Raw genomic sequence first — 23,582 nt, 5'->3', positions numbered from 1 at the left:
TAAAGTTAAAGAAGTGATGGCCGACATTCATCATGCTGTTGTTGTTTAGTCAACTGTCCAAAGACAAGTTTGTACCTCACAAGTGACACTAGTAAGGCACCATTCGTGAGACAACTAAGCCAGGAGATAATCAGGTAAGGTGGCTAGTTCCTTTCCCAGTCCATTGCATACATTGCTGACTAGTAACATACTACACTAAACAGATAGAGAGTTTTTTGACAGAGTTTATTGAGATTTTGTGAAAGGTGAAATCAAAGAATTATGAAAACATAAATCTGAAGAATGCAGGATATGATTCTCTGGTGGAGTTTTATCGTAAGGTGGACCTAAAGTTGATCGTGAGTTTATTGTGAAGAAAATTCAGTCGATGAGGAGTTCCTTCAGGAAAGAGCTTAAAAATGCGAGAAGTTAGAGAAAAGTTGTTCTTCGAGTGATGATCAATATGTACGAAGTCTGTGGTATTTTGATCTATTATTGTAACTATCAATCTTTATTCGTAACTACGTCCAGTGCGAGGAAATGGAGAGTAGCAATAGGCCGTTCTTCTACAGATATACTTTGTCTCACTGGAGTGTCTTTGTTTTGCAAGGTGAGGTATCATTAAATTCAGACGTTTGTCGAAGGTTTCTCAACTCATCAACAGCACAGGCAATTACACATATATTTTTCTTTTCTCTCATCCATATCGTTAAATTTGAATATGCTCGCTTCACCTCTACAAGCACATGCAACATACTACATTCGCAGAAGGAAAGAATCACGTTGAAAATTTGTACATGACAACATGCCATTTTAGATGACATGCCAAATGACAGTTTTTGACCATACACTCACAGTCTTTCCCTCGGAAACTGAACGCAACGTGCTATCACGTGAAAATCCCCTGGTGACTTATTTACTGTGTATGGGTGAAGGCAGTTTTTTCCAAGCTCCGGTTTTTTCTTGCGTGCCAACTGTGCCATTCCAACATGCCACGATTTTACAGAGGAAAGATGTGTGTATGGCTGGGTTATAACAGATTGGTCAGCCCTATGTTAAAAATGGTAACATGTAGAAGAGAAGAACCACCAGGATAGTCACTGTCAATTAGTAATGACTGCTAGATGGAAGTACAGTTGCTTCATGCAATTCAAATGGAAGTTATAATGTGACTTCTATTATCGCTAGACGGTAGCATAGTGAAATTGGTAAAAGTTGTTGCCTTCAAAGCTGATAATAATTATCAATCTGTTATATGTGATCTGGGTTAATACTTTGACACTAATACTACAACTAAATTTGTTTATAACTTTCTAACATCACTTTCACTATGCTCACATACGGAGTCCTCCCTCCACAAGGAACTAGGAAATAAAGAGCGCCATTTCTAAAGGCACTCTAGGCTTCCTTTACATTTCTGCTCGTGTTTTTGAACTGACTGTCGATCATCAATTTCCGAATTTGTGAACCTGTGAATATATAACCTTCATATTTTTGTAGGTGACAGAGAAATTCAATAGACAAATATATGAAGCATTCATGTTTTTATATAAAGTTTTCACAAATTGCTTCATTAGACTCAATTTCATTCTGGATATATGTATTTTTTATCATCTGATGCAAATTTAGATCTAGGTAACCACTGATCCCTTTCCTATAGTTCTGATTTCGCCACATAAGCAAGAATACATGGTGAAAATGGCTTGCTCATCCAGCATAAGACGTCCAATTATTTTGAAGTCTCCACACATAGATCACTAGTGATTTTTATATTGAACTTTCTTAACAGAATTTCAAACTAACATACATCATCTTTAAAACTTCAGAGTAAGCTATAAGAATAGGATTGTTTCCATTACGAAGCAATAAACACCTTTGAGACTTCTCATAGAAGAACATCCACTCTTTGGGACTATAATCCAGATTACAACATTTCAAAACTGCACATCTCCGCAATACACTACACCTTTTCCTTATACGAAAAAAGGGCAAAGTTCCTTTTTCACAATGTCTATAAAAAGAATAATAGGCATCTTGAGCCAATAAATTCTTCTCTTTTAATCTTTATCCTTAAAGTTCTACAGAATCTTTAGGTAAAATAAAATTCCTCAACAAATTAAGTACACTTTGTTTAAAGAGTATGAACGATTGGAGTGGATGTAGATGATAACACACTTAATGGAGAGGGTATAGGTGTATCAGAACCATGGGATACAGATCCAATGGCAGACAAAAAAATGTTACTTACTTTGAGCACTTTACTGTACAAAAATAACAATCATCACTGTAATTTCTGAGTTCCCTCTATAGCATAGGGATACCTAATGGTACTGAGTTTCTTTTTCCAATTCCTACACAAGAATGACACACTTCATGAGCATAAGATCTGTGGGCATCGGCAAACTTCATATCAAAGCATTCTTTATGAAAGCCATTATGTTTTATTTGCTTTATACTTGTATATGACCCACATATTCATTCATTCATTCATAGTGTTCTGCCCAAGGGCAGGTCTTCCACTACAAACCACCCAGCACTTTCCAATCTTCCTTATTTTCTACCTTCCTCTTAAGACTCTGCATATGATCCATTATCTTAATGTTGTTATAACATCTGGTATCTTCTTCTGCCCCATACTTTTCTTCCCAACATTCCTTCCAGCATTCTTCAGTAGGCATTTCTTCTTAGTCAGTGACCCAGCCAGTTCCTTTTTCTCTTCCTGATCAGTTTCAACATTATTCTTTCTTCACCCACTCTTTCTAGCACAGCTTAATTTCTTATTCTGTCTGTCCATTTCATTACACGGTGTTTTACATTAAATTCCTAGAACCTGGCACATAACCTTCACAAAATTTGCAGGATTGTTTTAAATAATAAACACACCTTCAAATTCTGAAATAGAAGCTCCTAATTTTGTATACATTGTACCTGTTCTATTATTCGGCATATCTCTGCGAGAAATATGCACGAACTCCTGATGACACACTTGAACACAACTGTTTAGCTGTTTATACTCTGGCGAAGCAAGTACTGTCCAGGTTCTGAAATAATTACGCAACAAGTTGCGCGTAATTTTCATTGACTGAACTATACTCCTGTTTGATAAATGAAGTAGCTCGGTTCAAGTTTACAACAACTTTGACTATATACACAATATTTCACCATTACTTTATAGTACTCCAAATCCCTTGCCCTATTCATAAGAGTCCATTTATCATACCTTTTTCCTTCCTGAAGCCAAACTGCTCTTCTTCCCAATTTCTTTTTATTTTAGTTGGTTATTTAACAATGCTGTATAAACTACTAGGTTATTTAGAGTAGATGAGATTGGTGATAGTGAGATGGTATTTGGCAAGATGAGGCCAAAGATTTACCATAGATTACTTGACATTCACCTTATGGTTGGGAAAAACTTCGGAAAAAACCCACCAGGTAATCGGCTCAAGCAGGAATCAAACACCCGAGCACAATGCTGGATCAGCAGGCAAGCATCTTAGCCGACTGAGCTATGCCTTTGGCCACCTTCCATCTTAGAGACCCCACATGTAACAAAATAAATTTGTTTACACAACTACGTTTTGACATTTTCTAACACACGAAACAACACTTTAAAAACAAGTTACTATATATATATGTATTCTTGCGAAAAAATAAGAACAGAGGACAATTCACTTTTAATACTACAGATTTAGACAAGGGTCTGAACAACTTGAACCTCTTTTTTTTTTACAAAAAAAAAAAAAAAAAAGTTAAGGAAATGTCATACCACCCCCAGTGAAATGTATACACCCTCCCCTTATCATTTATTGACAAATAAAAAAATACATACTTCAAGAACACTAAAATTTCGACTACGGTAGGAAATACTGCTGGATGTCGAAAGATAAAGATCCCCTAAAATAAGCAAGAAAGCTTTCCCTTTTATTACTGTGATATGTCTTTCAGGATTGAAAACAAACTAGCTAATATGCCAAAAACAGGGTGGGGTGAACTGTGCGAAATATCGAATATAATTTTCGTAATCAGTTTAAAAACTGGTGCAAAACACTTATTTTTTATTAGAACAACATAATTCATGCTGGCCTAATGTAATTATTTAGACACCAGCTAAAATTCTTATTACTCTTATTGATTTCCAATGTCCCAAATTTATGCTTGCTTCTTCCCATATTTTACAATTATCAGTATGAATTAGAATGGAATGTTCCACCAAAGAATAAGAAATATGCATCATATTAGAAAGGAGGCAGGAATTGGTAAAGTGATAAAGGATTCACCATTTAAACGCATCATTTTAACTAGAATAATTTAATTTTTTTTTTCATGGTAGAAAACGGAGAATGCATGCTTGCATGGACCACATATTTGCATTTTTACAATATATAATCCTTTTTGAACTAATTACAAAATACTTATACAATTCAATCATTCAAGTGCCAATGTGCAGCTTTCGTCTCAAACCTAGCCTCTAACCACCCCGTTATGTATCTTGTTTCTATTGCAGGCGCCTCTGTGGTTGAGGCTGACTTGGTTATGGACTGCTTACTTTCGATTGTAAAAAGAAAAAGGTCATTACTTCATTTTTTAGGCACTGAAGCCAATGAATGACAAAGATTATAATTTATTGATTACATATGAAAGCTTGCGTTCTTTGAGAGTAGTTTCAACTGAAAAATCAACACTGTATACCAGTCCTAATTATTTATACAAACATTTCTCCAACTTGAATTCATTTTATTACCACTGGAAAAATCCGGAATTAAGAGCTGTATGTTGGAGGAATGTGCTGTTGGATGCGTGTTATTTCATAAAGTCTTTAAATACATGTGAATTTAAACCTGGAAAGCACCTATGCCTGAACTTATTTCTCGAGACAAGATAAAATGAATTTTGCGTTTACAAATTTTAAGGACTAGCACAATGCTGTCTTTCAATCGAGATTTCCCTCTCTGCTTATGAACAGGAAACCAGTTACTACCATGTGAGGATAATGATATAGATTAAAAACAGGGTAAATATCAGGATTTTGTGGACATGTTTTTTTTATAGGTGAGAATGTGAGGAATTTTTGACGTATACCCCCAATCATCAAATTGTGTACATACATGGGGAGATAAAAATGGAGGCATGGGGGTAACAATTTCAAGATTCCTTGCTTTGGACATGGCAGTATATTTCAACATGTGGGACATTCGGCATTCTGGGTCTGCAAGTCGTAATCCTCACTGCATAAAGAGTGGTCTACAACGCACATGCCTGTAACACAAGGAACATAAAAACGACCAGCTTCAAAACATGCTACACACCTGCACATCATCTGGCAGGGGCCAGTGGGCTTACGAGGTAATTGTAAAATCTATTGAGGTAGATGCACAATTTGAATCCCAGATCAGTTGGCAGTAATGTGGTAGGGTGTGTACGCCATGGACCCACCTGGGGATGGATGCCAGGTACCCTTTATAAACAACAAACACTCTCCCATCACGGTGCTGTAAAACCACATCATCCGACACCCCGCCCACCCACCCACCCCTCCCACGGATGGGTGTTTTACAGCCACACAAGCAATATACATCTACATTGTAATGCCCTTTTTCCAGGCTCTTTCAGCCAATTGAGCCTGGACATAATAAATTCCTCACATTAGACTAAACACAAGGAGACATCGTCCTTGTATTCACAGCACCTTATTTTTATTTTCACCTGAATTTGAAACACTAAGTGAAGGCCCAACCTGCCACGGGAAACAACTTGCTACATGTGTATGCCAAAGAATTTAAATTCTCTTACTTAAAATAGCTTAAACAAAGCCTGATAATAATTTTATTTAGGAATATATTCTAATGGCAAGTTAGGCCAAGGTCAAGTAAAAAGAAAAAAAAAAAAACTTATTTTAACATGAAGAGGTATTAGAGATAAATTAACATTACCAAAATTCTGAATGACAGAAATAATCAGAGTGAAAAAAGATATTTAACGCCTTGTTTCAACTGAAAAATACCATCAGTTCATTACAGAAAGAGCAAAACATAAAAGATACTATAATGTTGTGTATTACAGTACATTATAAATAGAACATTTTCTTGTCGTTTTGTTGTTTGCAATACATCTTTCTACAATCAAATTACTAGTACCAACAATATAATAATCATAATAATAGGGCCTATTGGTTTCTGTGAGAGCTTGTAGAGATACGTTACAATGCTACAAACTCTCTATAACTTAATCTTACAACTCTCAACATTTTGGTCACCTTCGTTTTTCTTCAAAATAATACAGATGAGCACCATAAAAAGAAAGAAAAGAAAAAAAAAATATATGGGAAAAACAACTGAAAATGTCACCATTCTTTATTTTAAAATTCATGCTAGTAAAGCACAAAAATTTGGGTGCTACTGTGTTCATGACAAAGAAGTTATCTTATTTAAATTAACCTGATTATACCTGAGAACAATTTGTACGATAACGAGTCTACGCTCCTTCGTACCTCATCATATGGCACTGTCAATACCATGCTCATTGTTCCTATTAGTTGCGCTGCAAGTCTTCCAGCAAATAGGCATACACAATTTCCTCAAACTAAAGTGAATATCCATCAGTTGTCAATGAAAATATACACTTTACTTGTGATACTAGCATGCCAGACTTAAGTAAATAAAAAAAAAAAAAAAAAGAAAAAAAAATCTTGTGAAAACATTTCTACATACAATTTCACTGAATTATAATGCAAACAACAAAAATATATTATCATACCATATCCATCTATGAAGTTTTATCAGATTACCACCCCAAAAAATTAAATTCAACACACTGTTATTTTAATTGTCAAAAATTTTGAAATGAGTGTACAAAACACAGAAAAAGAAAGTTCTTGACCAACATCACATAAGTGATGCTGTGGAAATATAAGATATTATCATTAATAACGGCATACAGTAAGTATTGGTGAATATAACTATAAACACATCCTTTCACTGAATGAAACAGACAAAATTATAATGTCTACTTTGAAAACACAACTGAGCTCAGAAATATTTCATTAAAATAAAAATAATAATAAAAACGAGGAAAATAAACCAGTCGATCTACTAGTTGAGTGGTCTGGGGTAGACTTTCAGTGCCATTTTGGTGGTTCACTGCTGTGTCTGCTAAAATATGTCCACCAATGTCTGTTTCATTATGTTCACCTTGATGTGGGCCGGGGTAAAGAATTCTTCCCCGTTCCGTGAGGCAATGCTTGTTAGCTGTCCTCCTGGCACGCAGATGTTTTCTTATCTCAAATACATGAACAACAAATTCTAATTTTTTTTTTTTATTATTTTTCTATTTGAGGTAGTGTATGGGCTTTGGGTGAATGGTTCTGGCATGATACAAAAATTATTCCTGCTTTTGCATGCATGCAAAATGTTGAAAATGGGAAATTAAAGATTACATGATGAAGGCCAAAACCACACCCAGAAATGGTGGCGGTTGGGGAGCCAACACGCCTAACAAACTGCCACTAAGATATCTCTACGGATAAAACATATGTAACAGCACATATTGCTGCTTATGGGGGGGGGGGGGGAAAGAAAATCTATCTTCATAATAATTGGTACTCCATGAAACAAATGAATAAAAAAGCACTCTGCTTCTTCTAGAACGAAGATTGTGAAACAATAATAAAAATTCCCGCCTTAACTATAAAAGAGCGGAAGTTGTCAACATTTGAAATATCTACGTGAAACAATAATTAGAAGCCAATTGATAACAATAAAAAAACTTTCAGAGAAGTGAAAGAAAATCATTCGTATACGTTACAGAGTGGCTTGGATGATAACCACACTCAGTGCACACCAATAAAACAGATATCACCCCTCCTGACACTCATCGATCCACAAAAAGAGGTGGGGAAGTAGTTGTGTTGTTTTGGACTTCCGTCACAGAAAGCCCATGAGGTAAATTGTTATTGTTATTATTCTTATTATTATCATTTAAAGCAAAACCTGAGTTCAGCAAAAAATTAACAGAGAAAAACATTTGTCTGTATATATTATAAACATTAACATCCATACTGTAATATTTATATAATAATATATATATCTCCATTTATATCATTAAACCTATTCAGAACTGCAGATATATGGTTCCTTTGTGGATCGATCTGTCACAGTACATAGTTGGAGGGAGATGCTTGTCCTCGGCATTGCCTGTGGAAGTATGGCTCCAACACTCGATAGAGAAGCAGTGTGCTTTTTGTAATGCAATAACCTTATATGTTAACAAGCCGTTCTCTGGCGGTCTACAAATTAAGAATTAAAGAACAAACGGATGGTTTGTATCAAAGAAGAAAAACTGCAAAACTATTTCTCAAGTAGTCAGAAGAGGAACTGGTCACACGGGTCCATCCTTCCAGCTATGGAACATTACTATCAAACAATCAACTGGTAAATTTTCTTTCTTACACCCTACTATCTTGAAAAAGAATTTCTCCCAAGCATAATACTCGTTCTGTATGCATTGTAATATTTTTCCCCTAAGTATCCCTGTTTCGAGTGTTGTCCAAAGGATTCGGATGACCCCACGGAGGATCTTCATCACAAACCTGTCCAATTCCTTTGGTAAAATTGAAATGTATGATTTGAGCATCACTCAATATTTATAAATTCAATATATAAGACTGATTCGGGAAAACAACTACTTATATATTTTTCATGGCATTGGAAAAACTTAATTCCCAGTCTTCTAAGTTTCATTCAATAATTTTTGTTCGCTTCTTTTATTTATTTATACGTAGTCAGTTTGAAAGCCCCTGTACCGAACAGATTGGGACCATGCTGGAACGACAGAACCAAGGCAGGCCAGCCGACTAGGCACTGTTCGGGCGCTTGGTGTTCCAAAACAACACAGCCTCGCCTCTAGGAGCAAAAAGGGCACAACCCAACACCCAAACTCTGCCTAGTTGGGATAGCAGAGAGAAGGGGGTTGCTACGGCCTGAGCTCATTCCAACAGTTGTCTGTTTGCTACCCGTAACAAAAACAGCAAATACAAAATAATCAAGATCACCTCTGCTCGGCAAGAGACTTGCAAACCAAGGGCTATGCTTATATATTTTTTTTTTGTTGCAAGTGTGCTTTATTTTTATATATGCATAGTTTTAATTTCACCTCCTAACAAATAAAAAACTTTTGAATGGATACACAGAAATGTGTAGTCGCATTTTAGCTTATTTCTATTATGATTTTATAAAGTCTCCCCTGTAGTGTATTTTTTTTCTTTTGTTTGTTTACTGCAGTAATATGTCAGAATCCACCTTAGTTTACAGTGTCAGTCTGTAACAGTTTCATTTTAGATCTTGCATTTGTACAATAAAATAACATTTTCTCTCATTTTGATCAGCTGTGTTTGTTTTTATCTTGGAGGGTTTTGGATTGTGGTGTTTTGTTAAGTTTTCATTCTTTTCGAAATCCAGGTGTATTCTTATAATGGTTCATTAACCCAGCAATTTAAGAATAAAAATGCCAGAAATAAATTACCATTTTAAGATTAACACTCTTTTCTTCAGTGCTTTTGAGACTCAAAATGTGAAAAGTATTATATTTATGAGCATTATCAAAATAAATGTTTTAAAATTTTGAAACTGAAAAAAAAAAAAAAAAAAGACAAAGAGGCAGTATTTATTTGAATGAATTGAAAAACGTTGAGGCTCAGCGGGCTTCTTGCTTGCACATTGGTTTACTTTGAGATGGTTATGTAATGGTCACTGGTTCAGATATAGTTCACTCTCTTGCCGGCCAGCTTTTATGGACATTGCCTGTTATTGGTTGTTATATAAAAGTAATGTGCAGCCACTATTTCTTTCACACTCACTCGGCTAACGTTTTCTTCTCCATTTTTCTTAACACATAGCCCAAAAAGCTACGTGTCATTTTAATTTTTATATTAAAAAATCTAACAAAAAAAAAAAGATTTTCTCCCAACAATGTATCAAAAATAAACTTTGTTTAATAACTTTGTTTATAAAGGCAAAAAAAAAAAAGAACCACAATATATTTGCAACAATGGTGGCCCTTTTTTATTTTAATTTAATTTTTGTACTAACTAAATAACAGGATGCCCGAAAGATGGTAAATTCGGAACAACCTGAAATTGCTTTTTTAATCACCTCCATTACGAAACCTCCTTAAAATCGAGGTCTCAAAACACCGTTTATATCGAATCACGTTAATAAAAAAATCGACATATTACCCTTCCTCATCGTAGTATTTTTTAAATACATTTTTGACTGAATGAAAGTTCGGTGGACCTTTCCTTTTACATACAGTAAGACGATACAACGACAAATACGCAATTATCCCTTTTCTTCTCTTAGGGATCTTCGATTCCCCGAGAGAAAAAAGAACATTCATAAACAATTCTCTCCTCCCTTAAAAATGAGGGAGGGAGAAGGTTAGATTAATGCCATCATGGAATTAAGACAGGGAAGGAGTTAAGAAGGCAAAAGTGTTGCATGCGCAACCAGCCACGCAGTCACTGATCAAAACCCTCACAACGCAACTGTTCATTTTGTTTCTAAAACAAAAACAAAAAACTCTTGTTGCGCAACACACTGCGCTCACTTCCACCCCATTCTCTCTAAATCACTTTGTATCCTTTTCTCTCAATAAAAAAGAACATTACATCCATGTGTGATAAGAAGTCCCTGAATCAATTTAATTAATGATTAAGATGGGAAACGGAGAAGCAAATTGCCGCTTCCGATCCCTGCCGTACTTCCCTTGCATCAAATTGAAAACGAAGCTAAAACTCCACTTCGTTCCTCTTGCCTACACTCATACACAAAAATTTATCCCGACTATCCGTCCGTTAAAAATCGCCTGTAACTCCTAGTTCATAAGCAATCAATGACGTAGTTAACGGACGAATGATGCGAAAAAAGTTTCACACAAAATATTATCAGGAACTCAAGATGTTATTTTTCTTTTCCCGTTGTTATTTTTTTAAATTGTTTCTTCGTTCTTCATCATCACATCTTTGGTATAAATGTGGGGTGTAGTTTATGTTGCTTTCTTCTGAATATATTGAGGTATATACGTTGTTTCAAACTCCATCGTGGGCACCGCCACTTCTCCCTTCACTCATCTACACATTTCTACTGCTGTGGCGGTTCCCTGCGTGGGGGTGCCCCTCTCTGAGCACCCCGTGCCCCTGCAGACAGAGGCTGGGCTTGAAGAACCATGGCTCGGATGCGACGTTGAGCCGACTGAAATATAATAAAAGTTTATTTACAAGAAAATTCAAGAGAAAATGTTCTCTCTTCACAAAGAAAATCTTCCTCGTGCTAAATAATAACAAAATGAAATCCAAAATGAAGAAACACTATGCATACAGTAATGGGGAATAAAATAGAGAAGAAAATGACATCCTAGAACAAAAAATGTATGACATATTTTTTTTTTCTAAACTATATACTTTATACAATATTACACATTCAATGAGTGTGTAGTAGTTCACTGGCACATAAGTTCATTGTTGAAATTACATTTAAGAATTTCTTCTTCCTCTTGTCTTCTTTGTAAAGAAAGATGTTTTATAGCCAGAAACAATAATTCTTAAATCTGTAGCTAGTACTGGGACTTTCTCAAAGAACTCTGAGTCAAACACGGTATTGGGTGCTTTGCGTGAATGAAAAGTATTGAATTCGCAACTGAATGACAGAGGGCTGAATATCAAAGTTCCTTTATAAAGTAGTGATATATCTTTGCCGTGCCATATCACTGTGTAAATAAAATGCACCATTCTCGGTTCAGCAAACTGAAGATGAAAAATTCAAACTAATACTCATTACTAGGGCCAGAAACTTAATGAATTTGCATATATTTTTCCATTGGCTATAATTAATTGCTGATTGCTTATCTTCACGAATCATCAACATTTAAGCTTATCAAACCAAATTTATGTTGCATAAATTTGCATATTTTGGCTTTTTTTTTATAAATGCATAATATTTATATTATTGTAGCATATTTTCGCGTTTTTTTTTAAATCAAAGCATCATATTCTACTTTTGAAAACTGGTAATGACAAGGAAAGCTCACCGAATGATAATGGATTTTCACAACGATTTTTTTCCCCCATACGTTCCCATTTGAAATAACAAATCTCCTATAAATTTCTACAGCCAGGAAGGCTTAGCCTTCGAGATATGATTTTACAAAATAACTGCTTGACACTCATGTGTCTCATATCTCCATTGCCATTGTGAAGAAGAAAGTGTTCAAGGCCTCAACTGTTGATGCACTGCCCTCAAAATCGGGGAAGCTTATGATCACAGCATTTTTTGGTAGACTTTTGGACCAATTACCAAGGGGATTTTGACAGTACGATATGCAGCTAAATGAGATTTATTGCTTGATATGTCGTAAAATAACCCAATAAAAAAAGGAGAACTCCGAATGAAATTTTTCCAAGGCCCAAAGCCATGAACGTCAAGAGGCTGAACAATCGGAGATGGTACCTTAACAACAAAGCTGATAAATTCGTGACTCTTGTAGAATTTCACGTTGATGTACAGAACTGGTCTAAAGCTGACAGCAAGAAACTTATTTTTCTGATATGTTTTCGAGATATTATTTTTTCCAAGTTCTTCAATTCAGAGCTATAACAGCTAATGGAAACAGTGCTATATGCTAGACATAGGTGATAATGCCAGTGAAATGAATCCGGGGTCCAACACCGAAAGTTACCCAGCATTTGCTCGTATTGGGTTGAGGAAAAACCCCGGAAAAAACCTCAACCAGGATTCGAACCCGGGCCACCTGGTTTCGCAGCCAGAAGTGCTGAGTGTTACTCCACAAGTGTGGACCGGAAGTTCTCTGATAGTGTTTTGCATGAATATTATATTGCATTAGAGATAATGTGATAGAATTCTAGTCCTTAACACATAATCAGTTTTCATCTCCTTGATATGTGAATATGTTTAAATATGGCTGGTATGAAGCCCTCAACCAGGTAACTTTCTCCAACTGGGATTTGAACCCGGGCCACCTGGTTTCGCAGCCAGAAGTGCTGAGCGTTACTCTAGATTCTATTTCTTTCTCCTGAAATTTGGAGGTGCAGCAACGATATTTTCTCATATATTTTACATGTTCGACAATTAAAACTTTCATCAAGTTGTGAGTGATATTACTATTTACAGTTAATTTTTGTTACATATTATTAAAAAAACACAGAATTCACTATTGTATGACAAACATAGATCACACACAGGCAAATGGTATGTAAAAGTCTGCCTTGAATCCCAAGTGCCAGTTGTTATGACAGTGAAAGAAAGAGGGGAAGAAACAGATAGAGATAAGAGAACAGTGTTGCCCAATTCGCTGCAACTTATACAGTAAATAAATACAAAGATTAATATGGTTTCTGAAATAACACATTACAAACATATTCCATGTGAAGATAAAATTTCACACTTATATTTCAGTTAATATAAGACTACATACATCAAAACTCAAGTAAAACGAAATTGCCATAGGTTTGTAGACACATTGTACAGACCCAGAAATAAAATTTGGGCCAATCTTTCTGGGTCTGTACAAACAGATCCACATACAGTTTGTCAAATCTGCTAAGAGAAAATATTGGGGGTTGACCAATCACCTGTAATGCTAGTGTTAAAGAACCTTCGTAACCAAAAGCCAAGACACAAATGAGAAATCCACTATCGTGGCAATATTGTAGGATAGTCTGTTCTATTGGCAGTTAAACTTACACACACTATCTCTGATACTTACAGAGATTGGTGTCTGAAGAACGTGAGGAGACGGATAGAGAGAAGAGACCAAGCATTGTTGTATTTAACAGGGTTTTTCTTTAAAGTCTGTCTGGAGAGAAAGACCTAATTCAAAATTACTGGAGAGCAAGAGTGCTAATGACTTCATTGCCAGATGTCAGGCATTAAACAACAACAATAACAACTTTAAGTTGTCAATTTATAAGCACCCTTAACAAGAAGACTACTTTCTGGTCTGCACAAAATAAAGGCATAAACACCCAAAAAATCTATTGGCAGTCGTACAGACCCAGAAACAAAATTTGGGCCATCTGAATTTTCCAAGTTCCAGTTATAATATATAGCACATGCTCAGTGCTTACTAAGTATGCACAGTATGTTATGATTGGAACTTGAAAAATTCAGATAGCCCAAATTTTGTATCTTTAAGACTAATGAGAGGTCATGACTGCATGGCAAAGTATCCACATATAGTCCTTATCGCCCATTTGCCAACTATGCAGACTAAAATGAAGAAATGAATCATGACTACCTCATGAGATGCCAAGAATAAAACCATCTATGAAAAATTATAGAGTCCAAAATAACTAATGGCTTCATTCCGAAGTGATCAGCTTTAAAAAATAACAATCTGAATAAATAATTTAATTTATAAATGTTACAATTGAAGTATATTTGCACAAATTCACATAAAACAAATTTACAATCAAAAGTAAGTCATGAGTTAATTTATATATTGTATGGCTGATATAAAGCATCATTAATTACTTATAGCTATTTTGTCTAAAATTGCGCCATTGTAAGTTATTTCAATGACCAATTTAGGTCTTTTACTAAACACGAATACATTTCACATGCATCATGATAACTCACACTTAATAAATGTATCTCCGGGCGGGGACTACTTTAATGGTACAGAATCAACTAAACATCTTACAATGGAATGCTGGTGGTATATCAGCCAAGAAGACTGAACTAGCCAGCATACTCTCAGATAATAATATAGATATCTTCCTTATTCAAGAAGCAAACCTTAATGCTGACCAATTAAAATATTTTAATTTTAAAGGTTTTAATTCAAGGAAAAAATGGAACTCTCTGCATCATAATCCACAGTTAATTCCCGATTTACCACGAAAATCGTCTGGAGCTGCATTTAGATTGGCAACAGGCCATGATTGTTTGGCCAAACACCTGCATAGAATTGGAATATATCAGTCCCCTAACTGCCCATTGTGCAACTCAAACCAAGAAATGGATTCGGAACACCTCAAAATCTGTGCTTCAGTGGCTGGCCATGATAATATCTTTGAAAAATATTGGAGTGCAAGAGGTCAAATGACTTTATTGTCAAACACCTGGCATTAGAAAACAACAACAACAGCACTTAATAAATATAATCGAAATCTATGCAACAGTTTATATAAAATCACTGTAGACAGACGCAGAGAGAACAGACAGTGTGCAGAACCACTTTATCACTATTAGGGTTGGTGGATGCGAGTTTCCACTTAAATGTTCGAGTCGAGTCGGCATCCGTCATTACAATGGACACAGCAATTTTAAGGGGACAGAACTGGCCAAAAGGCTCAAACCTTGTAGTTGATGATGATGATCTATGAGTCGATTTTTTCCTGTCTTACATCCTCATTACATGGAAAAAAAAAAAAAAAGGTAAAAAATGAGTAGGCCTACAACAATGACTTATTTTCTCATATATTTGACAATAATTCAGTTGCTTTATTACAATGCAAATTATATTACCTTTTATAGTTTTATCTTCTTGAACTATTATTCGATATACAAACCTAATTAACTGAGCATCCAAATTAGAAAAACCTTTGTTTTCTGAATTGCATTCAAAATGCTTTCTTGCTAAAAGTAAAATACTGATTTCATTTATTAAGTTTTATAGCTTAAATGTATCAATTTTGAACAAATTCATATAAATTAGTCATTTGTATAGGGGAGAGTCGGGTAGTATCGGACAGTGAGTTTCTCTCATCTACCACACGATTATAGTACCTGATTGACATGGTTACGTTTCTGTGATGTCGCATAGAGAAACGTAACCATGTCATTCAGGTACTACCATATGGTGGTAGATGAAAGAAACGCACTGTCCAGTACTACCTGACTCTCCCCTACTTCTGATATTGTTTTTTACTTTTAAAGAATCTATATTTAAGAATGGTATAAACATTTATGGGTGGTATATAAAGACGAACTTCTACATTCATTGTTATGCTTAAGCAAATGTTCATAGAAACAAATAACCAACAATGCCCTGAGAAAGGGTCTCTCTACAATTTGCAAATACTGGCCTACTTGTTTAGTCATCTGGTCACAGAAGGGTTGTTGAAAAAATCCAACCAATAATTGGGCAGAAATTATTCATTGTACACAGACAGACGAGATGACAACTATTTTTCAGTATTAGGAATGCTGAAAACATGCATTTCCATGAAAATTGCGATATCAAATTTTTGCATTAGGACACAATAGACCGTAATTCAAACTTATATAATTAAATACTGGAAGGTTATCTCTAAAAAGCACGGAAAAAGAGGACAACCTTCAGAAAGATTTTCAAAGTTTAGGATGAACATGATTTTGCCTGAAGCTAATGTTACATAAGAGAGCACAAAATATTAAACACTCAGTACTAGATAATAAATGTTCTTGGAGGGGAACAGGCACACTGCAAGACGTGGTACAATAATAGAAGAAAAAACTCAGGGTAACAAAAGAAAGTAATAACAATAACCATATTGGCAGAAATGTTAGAATGAGTATTTGCAGGGGGGGGGGTAAAAACTAGCAGTACCAGTATCAATTTAAACCGCGATCATTCACTCAGATCAGAAACAGCTGCAACATGGAATTTTTTTTTTAAATTTATATGCGAGACAATGAACTGGAGGCAGCCTTGATCGGGCTCCTTAGTGAAGAAAAATTATTAGTAAGGTTGATTCCGGTGGGAAAAGTAGACTTTCTTCTGACAGAGAAGTGGACAGAGCCTGAAATGTTTTCTAGTGAGATTTGTAGGACTTTTATTTATGTATGACTGAATGCATTTGATTTCACTTATTCAGCTCCACCCCATACAGGACAGGCATAAAACAGAATAGGTCGCAACAGAGATTTGTAGAGTAGAGTTACCAGATGTCCTAGTTTTTAATGTGTCTGGGGGGATTTTCTAAATTGCCAAAGTACTAGTAAAATTGTATTGATAAAACGCTCTCACATTCGAGAGTCGTTATAATTTTAACTAGGAAAACATGTTTGTTTTTTTTTAACAGATGGATTAGTTGGTGTCACTGTATGTCCGAAATGTTTACATTGTTTACAACGATCTCTGGTATCTCGCAAGTTTAAAATATCGAAACGAGCAATTGACTGATTGATTTCTGGGTTCTCGCTGTGTGATGCTGTTCCTTTGTTTTGCAAGTGATGTGGCATGCGATGAACGCTTATTCATTATAGTATAGCTGGCACTGATGTTAAAGGTAAGCAGGTAATTATTTTTATTTTTATAATTACAAACTTGATTTCTTCACAATGATTATGTGAATTTCTAACTAAACTGTAAATTTTATTTGTATTTAGATTTTAAGATGCCACAGCTGAAATGTACATAGTTTCACTAATGAAGTGAAAAGTAAGTACCCTAGCTTCATGCTGCGACCTGGAGGACAGAACTGAGAAGTTAGTTGCATTGTTTGCAATTCTAATTTTTCTATTGCAAATAACTGCAGCTCACAGCTGCATCTGGCTTCCTAAAGGATGGAGGAAGTCATTGTGCATGCTCAAAATCTCTACTGCAGCGCTGCCATGGAAAAATTAAAAAACTGTACCTATTTTAAAAATACACCTCATAGATGGACCTTAACACTGGCAAAAGTTCTAGAACTGCAATTCGTGAAAACCCAGATATTATGATATTCGTGTTCCATTGTGAAAACGACATAATATTCTAATGTCAAATACATGCTACTGAGGTCTGTGTTGGGAAGAAGTTATGGCAGGGTTACAGTGATTGCCACATCTGGATTGAAGGACCTGAAAGAATGTACATTTACAAGACGTAAACCAGTATTTGTAATCACAGAAGCTTTTGCCTGTTGTTCATAAATGACAGTAACGAAAAAAATATTATCTATAAGAAAAAGGTGTTTGAAGGCTCTGACAAAACTAACTGCATCATCTTTATGTGGTTTCACTTTGCAATTCTAAGTTTATAGACATAAATTATGTACATCTTTCTCAGAAGTAATATTTTGGACTTAACGTGTTCTGCTTTAAACTACAATATTTTACACATGACAGAGGTAGATAAGTAGATAGACAGATGGTAAGATAGGGGAGTGAACGAGAAGAGAAAACTTATACAGTAACAAACAAACCATCCTTTATCATTGACTGCTGATATTCTACAACTCAATCAACCCCAGAATAACAGGACTTATAATCCAATAAAGTATATCACTACTAAAATGTGACTCACCTGGACTGAGAAGAAAGGTCCGATGATGTGGACAGTAGTTTCCTCATCCTGGGAAGGAGGAGAGGCACCCTGCTCTGGCAGTTTAATGATTGAACCCGTAACTCTCTGCAGCTCACGCACATTTTGTCCACCCTTGCCTATGATGCGACCGACCTGACTTGATGGCACCAAAATCTCCACTGTTAGGCGCACATCATCTGTACCAGCAACAAAGCCTTCTTCTCTCATCTTCTCAAAGATAAGGTATTGTGCCTGCAAAAACGTATAAAAGAGCATGCCACATATTTATACCATGCTTCTTCTAGAATCACTTTTATCACATTAATTTCTCACTATTTTGAATATAAATGCATTTTGAAGGATTGTACACTGCTATATACTGCAGACCATAATTCATGCCATTTAAATCATTGGGAATATACATAGAGCAGTTAGAAAGTCACTTTGCGCTTGTATGACCCCAACTATAGAAACCATTTTTTTTTTGCAGTTGCTACAATTCCAAAGTCACGGCAAACGTTGACTTTTATCTGAACTAAAAGAGGCAGAGTCGTTTCAAATAACATGTTCCCCCTCTCCTGGAAATTCATCGTGCTATTTTCGGTAATAAAAAGAAGATGCTCCAGTATTAATGTGTGTAACAGTCACTTATTACTCTCTTCATTTAGATGTAGCTGATGTATGCCATTTATTATCCAGTTTCTAATTTTTCTAATCGGTCAGAACTAGCACCAAAATCTTTTCCATCTTCCACTACCTCTGCTAAAATTTAACCTTTTCTGGAATTACAGGTCCGGATAAAGGCATCCCTTTTGCATTTGTTGGGTAAATCATAGAAATACAGCTTCGTTAATTTTTTTCAACTGATTTTCTTTCATAGTTTGGTATGGCATTTTAGAGAATGCTCTAGAATTTTTAATTTTAATCTCATTCAATTTGAGACTGTTGAGTTACCAACTCAATCTGCTGCGACATTTTGCAATATCGCGCCATTTTCCATGTATCTTAGAGCTTCAAGTGAACATTACTGATCTGAAATTCTGTGTAATTTCAGTAGCAAACTTGAAGATGAAATCAAATATGGTATAAGCATAATGCCAATAAGACAGCACCAGTACACATATAACTGATAAAGATCTACGACTGACTGTTTACACAGATTTTTGAAAAACAAAGCAAATCTAAAAAACTTCATGAACTGCAAGCCACAATAACCATGTGTATATATTTCAGATGAATTGGTGAAAGTATTTGGAAATAAAATAAAACAGAGCCAGGCTTGTACTGATACTCGTGGCCATTACTTTCAACACCCAGACTTGTATTGTTGCTTGTGGGCATTACTGTCAACATACATTATAAGTTTACAGTGGAAATGTATAAGGACTTTCCGAAGACCCTGTAGATTTTTGTCCAAAACAATATTTCATAAATTCCAAAATGACTGTTTAAAGCAAAATGTTTCACATTTGTGAGGAGTTTACATTCTAAAGGCCCATTCACAGTGAAAATTAAACATAAAGGTAACATAAAAATAAGCACATAAACATATGGCACAAACATAACATGCCAGGGATCATTCACAATGCAGTTTTAACGTTAATATAAAGATATAAACATGTGTGGGAATCAAGGATACCAAATAAACAAAACAAGAGTAGGTGAGATGTATTTCGGTACATCAAAATAATATATAAGAGTAGGTCTGCCTATGATATAAAAATGGAGAATTGCAGAATGATGACGTGTTCAATTTATGTTTCTACTAACTACAATGCCTTTATTATACGGCTTTCGATATTCAAAATCAAAGAAATGTGGATGTAAACGATAGTGGGTTTATCCATTCAATCAGAAGAGAATTCAACAGGGAGACTTTCAGAACATAGGAAATGGGAGTGAATTTTTATGATGTAGAAAGAATTTGAGGTGAGTTGTGATGCTGAGGACTGGATTAACTTTGCCGAGGATAGAATCCAATGGAGGGATTGTGTTAGGTCGGTAATGAACTTTCGGGTTCCTTATAATACATTTAGTTAGTTTAACCACGCAGCAACAGCACAGATTTCTTCTTCCCATGAAAAGATGCAGCACTTTATTTATTTAATATTGAAACAATACAAACTGCATCCACATACTAGTATATGAAACACCAATATTTTAGGCTATAAATGTTAGCAATAACATTATTTAGGTGTTAGCATATGACTCTGTATGGAGAAATAAATTATTACTAAAACTCCAGAAATTAGGTATCTCCAGCAATATGTTCAGATGGATATCAGAATTCCTTAGTCAAAGATTCATTGCCACTAAATTCAGTAATTCACTTTCTAATTACAAACATATCGAGGTCTACCTGAGGGCGCTGTCCTCAGCACAACTTTATTCAATATTTATATAAATGACTTACTCTCCCTATTAGAGGAATCAAACATGAAAACAGCACTATTTGCAGATGATATAGTTTTGTGGAATTCCGGATTTTACAGACATAGAGACAAAATTAAAAATTCTGCTCTTAAAGCTCTAAATGAGGCCTGCACAAGGTTTGTGATCTCCGAGCCAGCTCACAGCTCATGAGCGGAATGCAGATATTAGCTGCGCTCAGTATAGGGTGGACTGGAAGAAGGGGTGATCTCGTACAAAATATACATAAAAGGAAGTACTATTACGAGTGTTTATGAAATGAATTCCCGTTCAGTGTTTGCAAAACTATCTTGGACTATTATTAATTAATACAGAAATACTTATTTTACAGTAATAGAAATTTTATACCTCAGTTGATAGAGCAGCTGGCTACGGACTGGAAGGTCCGGGGTTCGATCCCAGGTGGTGATAGGATTTTTCTTGTTGCCAAACTTTCAGAACGGCTCCGAGATTCACTCAGCCTCCTATAAAATTGAGTACCGGGTCTTTCCCGGGGGTAAAAGGCAGTCAGAGCGTGGTGCCGACCACACCACCTCATTCTAGTGCCGAGGTCATGGAAAGCATGGGGCTCTACCTCCATGCCCCCCAAATGCCTTCATGGCATGTGACGTGGATACCTTTACCTTTACTTAAATGTACACTATCATTTTGTTATATTTTTATTTATCAGTACATGAAAACGAGTTTTATGCTGTTGGCAGCTGAAAGGAACAGTAGCCTACTGATCGTAATGAAACATCAGTTACAGATGTTCGATGTCTGCCTTTATTAAAGTTGATTATAGAAAACAGTTGCTCACAAATATAAATGTTGAGCCAAACATAGCAATCATTTTCACAGCCAGCCTGTGTAGTCGTGGATATTATTGCTAATGTTTAGTCTTTAAAACTCAACCAGGCAGGTAGTATTATTCAAACGATCTTTAGCCCTTAGGCCACATTGAAGATCAATAAATCCGAGCTGTAAATCGTTAAATGTTATGTTTTATTTAACGACACTCGCAACTGCCGAGGTTATAAGAGCACATTTAAATGCAGTCGACCTGGCCCAGAATCGAACCCGCAACTTTGGGCATAGAAGGCCAGCACTATACCAACTGTGCCAACCAGGCCCACTTGTAACTTATATGACATTGTTTCAACTGGTGTTGAAGAATTTATTATGATAACTTTAAACTTCTTTCCAATTAAGACAAGATTTTCAGTAGGTTATTTTACGATGCTTTATAAACAGCTTATGTTATTTAGCGTCTGAATGAGAAGAAGGTGATAATGCCTGTGAAATGAGTCCGGGTCCAACACCGAAAGTTACTCAGCGTTTGCTCATACTGAGTTGAGGGAAAACTCCGGAAAAACCTCAACCAGGTAATTTGACCCAACCGGGAATCGAACCTGGGCCACCTGGTTTCGCGACTAAACGCGCTAACCGTTACTCGACAGGTGTGGACTTTAAGACAAGATCTTGGAACCTAGAATTAAATTCATTTTGAATTTCAATTAATATTTGCACATAATCGTTTAACATGGCTTCATCACGAGCAGTTTCTATCGTTCGAAAGTAAGCCATATTACTTTCCCGAAACTGACTTACGAAAAGTGTTAAGTTTACGACTGAAATCCCGTAATTTATTCAACATATCAACACTGAGCTGGCCTTTTCCCTGAAGAGAGATACTGTATTTAAATTGTTGAAGATTAATATCTTTAGTATCTTTATGTCTGGACTCGTAATGACGCATTATGTTATGTTTCTTTCTACCTTTCAAAATGTTGTGGCAGATAAAGCATTGAGTATTTACTCTAGCAGCTATGAAAAAATAAGCATTTTCCCATGCAACTTTGAAAGAATTTGCCTGATCACTACTTTTCCGTCTTTTAGATTCCTCCATACCGTACTGTAGCAGTAGGTAAGCAACGTGAAACAGTTACTGAGAATACGCACTGCACTCCACTAGATAGCTGAGTCGTTGTTTCCCTCTCCTCTACCTATAGCAAGTCTTGTCATTCTGACGTATCTTCCTCTCCGATTCGGCGAATGGAAAACACAACTCTCCCGCTCTGAAAGAGCGCTGTTTGTGCAGGTATGCTCTAAATCAACTACATGAATGGAATACATCAAATTTGATGACACTCAATTTAAGCAAAAGTAACTACCAAATATTTTCACTCGGTAAAAAAGAAAGAGAATTCAATATCCAATACAATGGGCAACACCTTCCTAGGACTTATGAATCTAAATATCTTGGAGTTATTTTTGATAGTAAGTTAACATGGAGCAACCCTTTGAAATACATTTCTGAAAAAGCTCGTAAAAGATTCTCCCTTCTAAAAAGATTAGCAGGAAAGAAATGGGGATGCTCTAGAAATACTTTGAACACTACATACAAAATGTTTATACAGCCAGTGCTGACATTCTGGAGAAATTTTAATTACTTCACCTTTCATAAACAAAATAGAATATGTTAAAAACCAAGCTCTCAGGCTCGTTACTAGTGGAATCAAAACAACTCCAATAGATTCTATGAGATTCCTCACTAATATTAACAGCATCAAAAGAAATAGAAGAAAAAGCACTGATTCAATATGAAAAACTTATCAGATTACCAGGAAACAATTGGCATTCATACAGTCCTCTCTGTAGATTAAAAATAAAAAAAGTTTCATATCCATGGTTCAAGAATTAAAACAGAAAATCAATATCCCGAATTTAAAAGAAAACTTACAAATTAAACCAAACCCTTTAACTCTATTAAATATAGAGTATAATCTAAATTTAACAGAAGAAACACTGAAATCAGAAGTAAACACTGAAATAATGAAACAATTGTCTTTAGAGACAATTAATATTAGGTATCCTCCACAAAACTGGCTTCATTTATACACCGATGGATCCTT

At 35.5% G+C, this 23,582-nt stretch overlaps 1 protein-coding gene across 4 annotated transcripts in view; it reads right to left on the bottom strand.

Annotated features, from left to right (window-relative positions):
• Nucleotides 1-4,271: 4,271 nt before the first annotated feature.
• The window catches only part of Imp (IGF-II mRNA-binding protein), a 345,234-nt gene continuing 325,923 nt past the window's right edge, over nt 4,272-23,582 (bottom strand). For all 4 annotated transcript variants that reach the window (XM_069834736.1, XM_069834737.1, XM_069834738.1 and 1 more), the window contains 2 exons: nt 18,259-18,510; nt 4,272-11,222 (listed from right to left, as the gene is read on the bottom strand). In XM_069834736.1, coding sequence (XP_069690837.1) covers nt 11,112-11,222; nt 18,259-18,510 — 363 coding nt within the window. In that variant the 3' untranslated portion in view covers nt 4,272-11,111. The remainder of the gene's footprint in view (nt 11,223-18,258; nt 18,511-23,582) is intronic.

The sequence above is a fragment of the Periplaneta americana genome, chromosome 9, assembly GCF_040183065.1.
Source record: "Periplaneta americana isolate PAMFEO1 chromosome 9, P.americana_PAMFEO1_priV1, whole genome shotgun sequence".
Taxonomy (NCBI): Eukaryota; Metazoa; Arthropoda; class Insecta; order Blattodea; family Blattidae; genus Periplaneta; species Periplaneta americana.
Note: the sequence above shows the minus strand (reverse complement) of the source record. Positions and strands in the feature narration are given on the sequence as shown.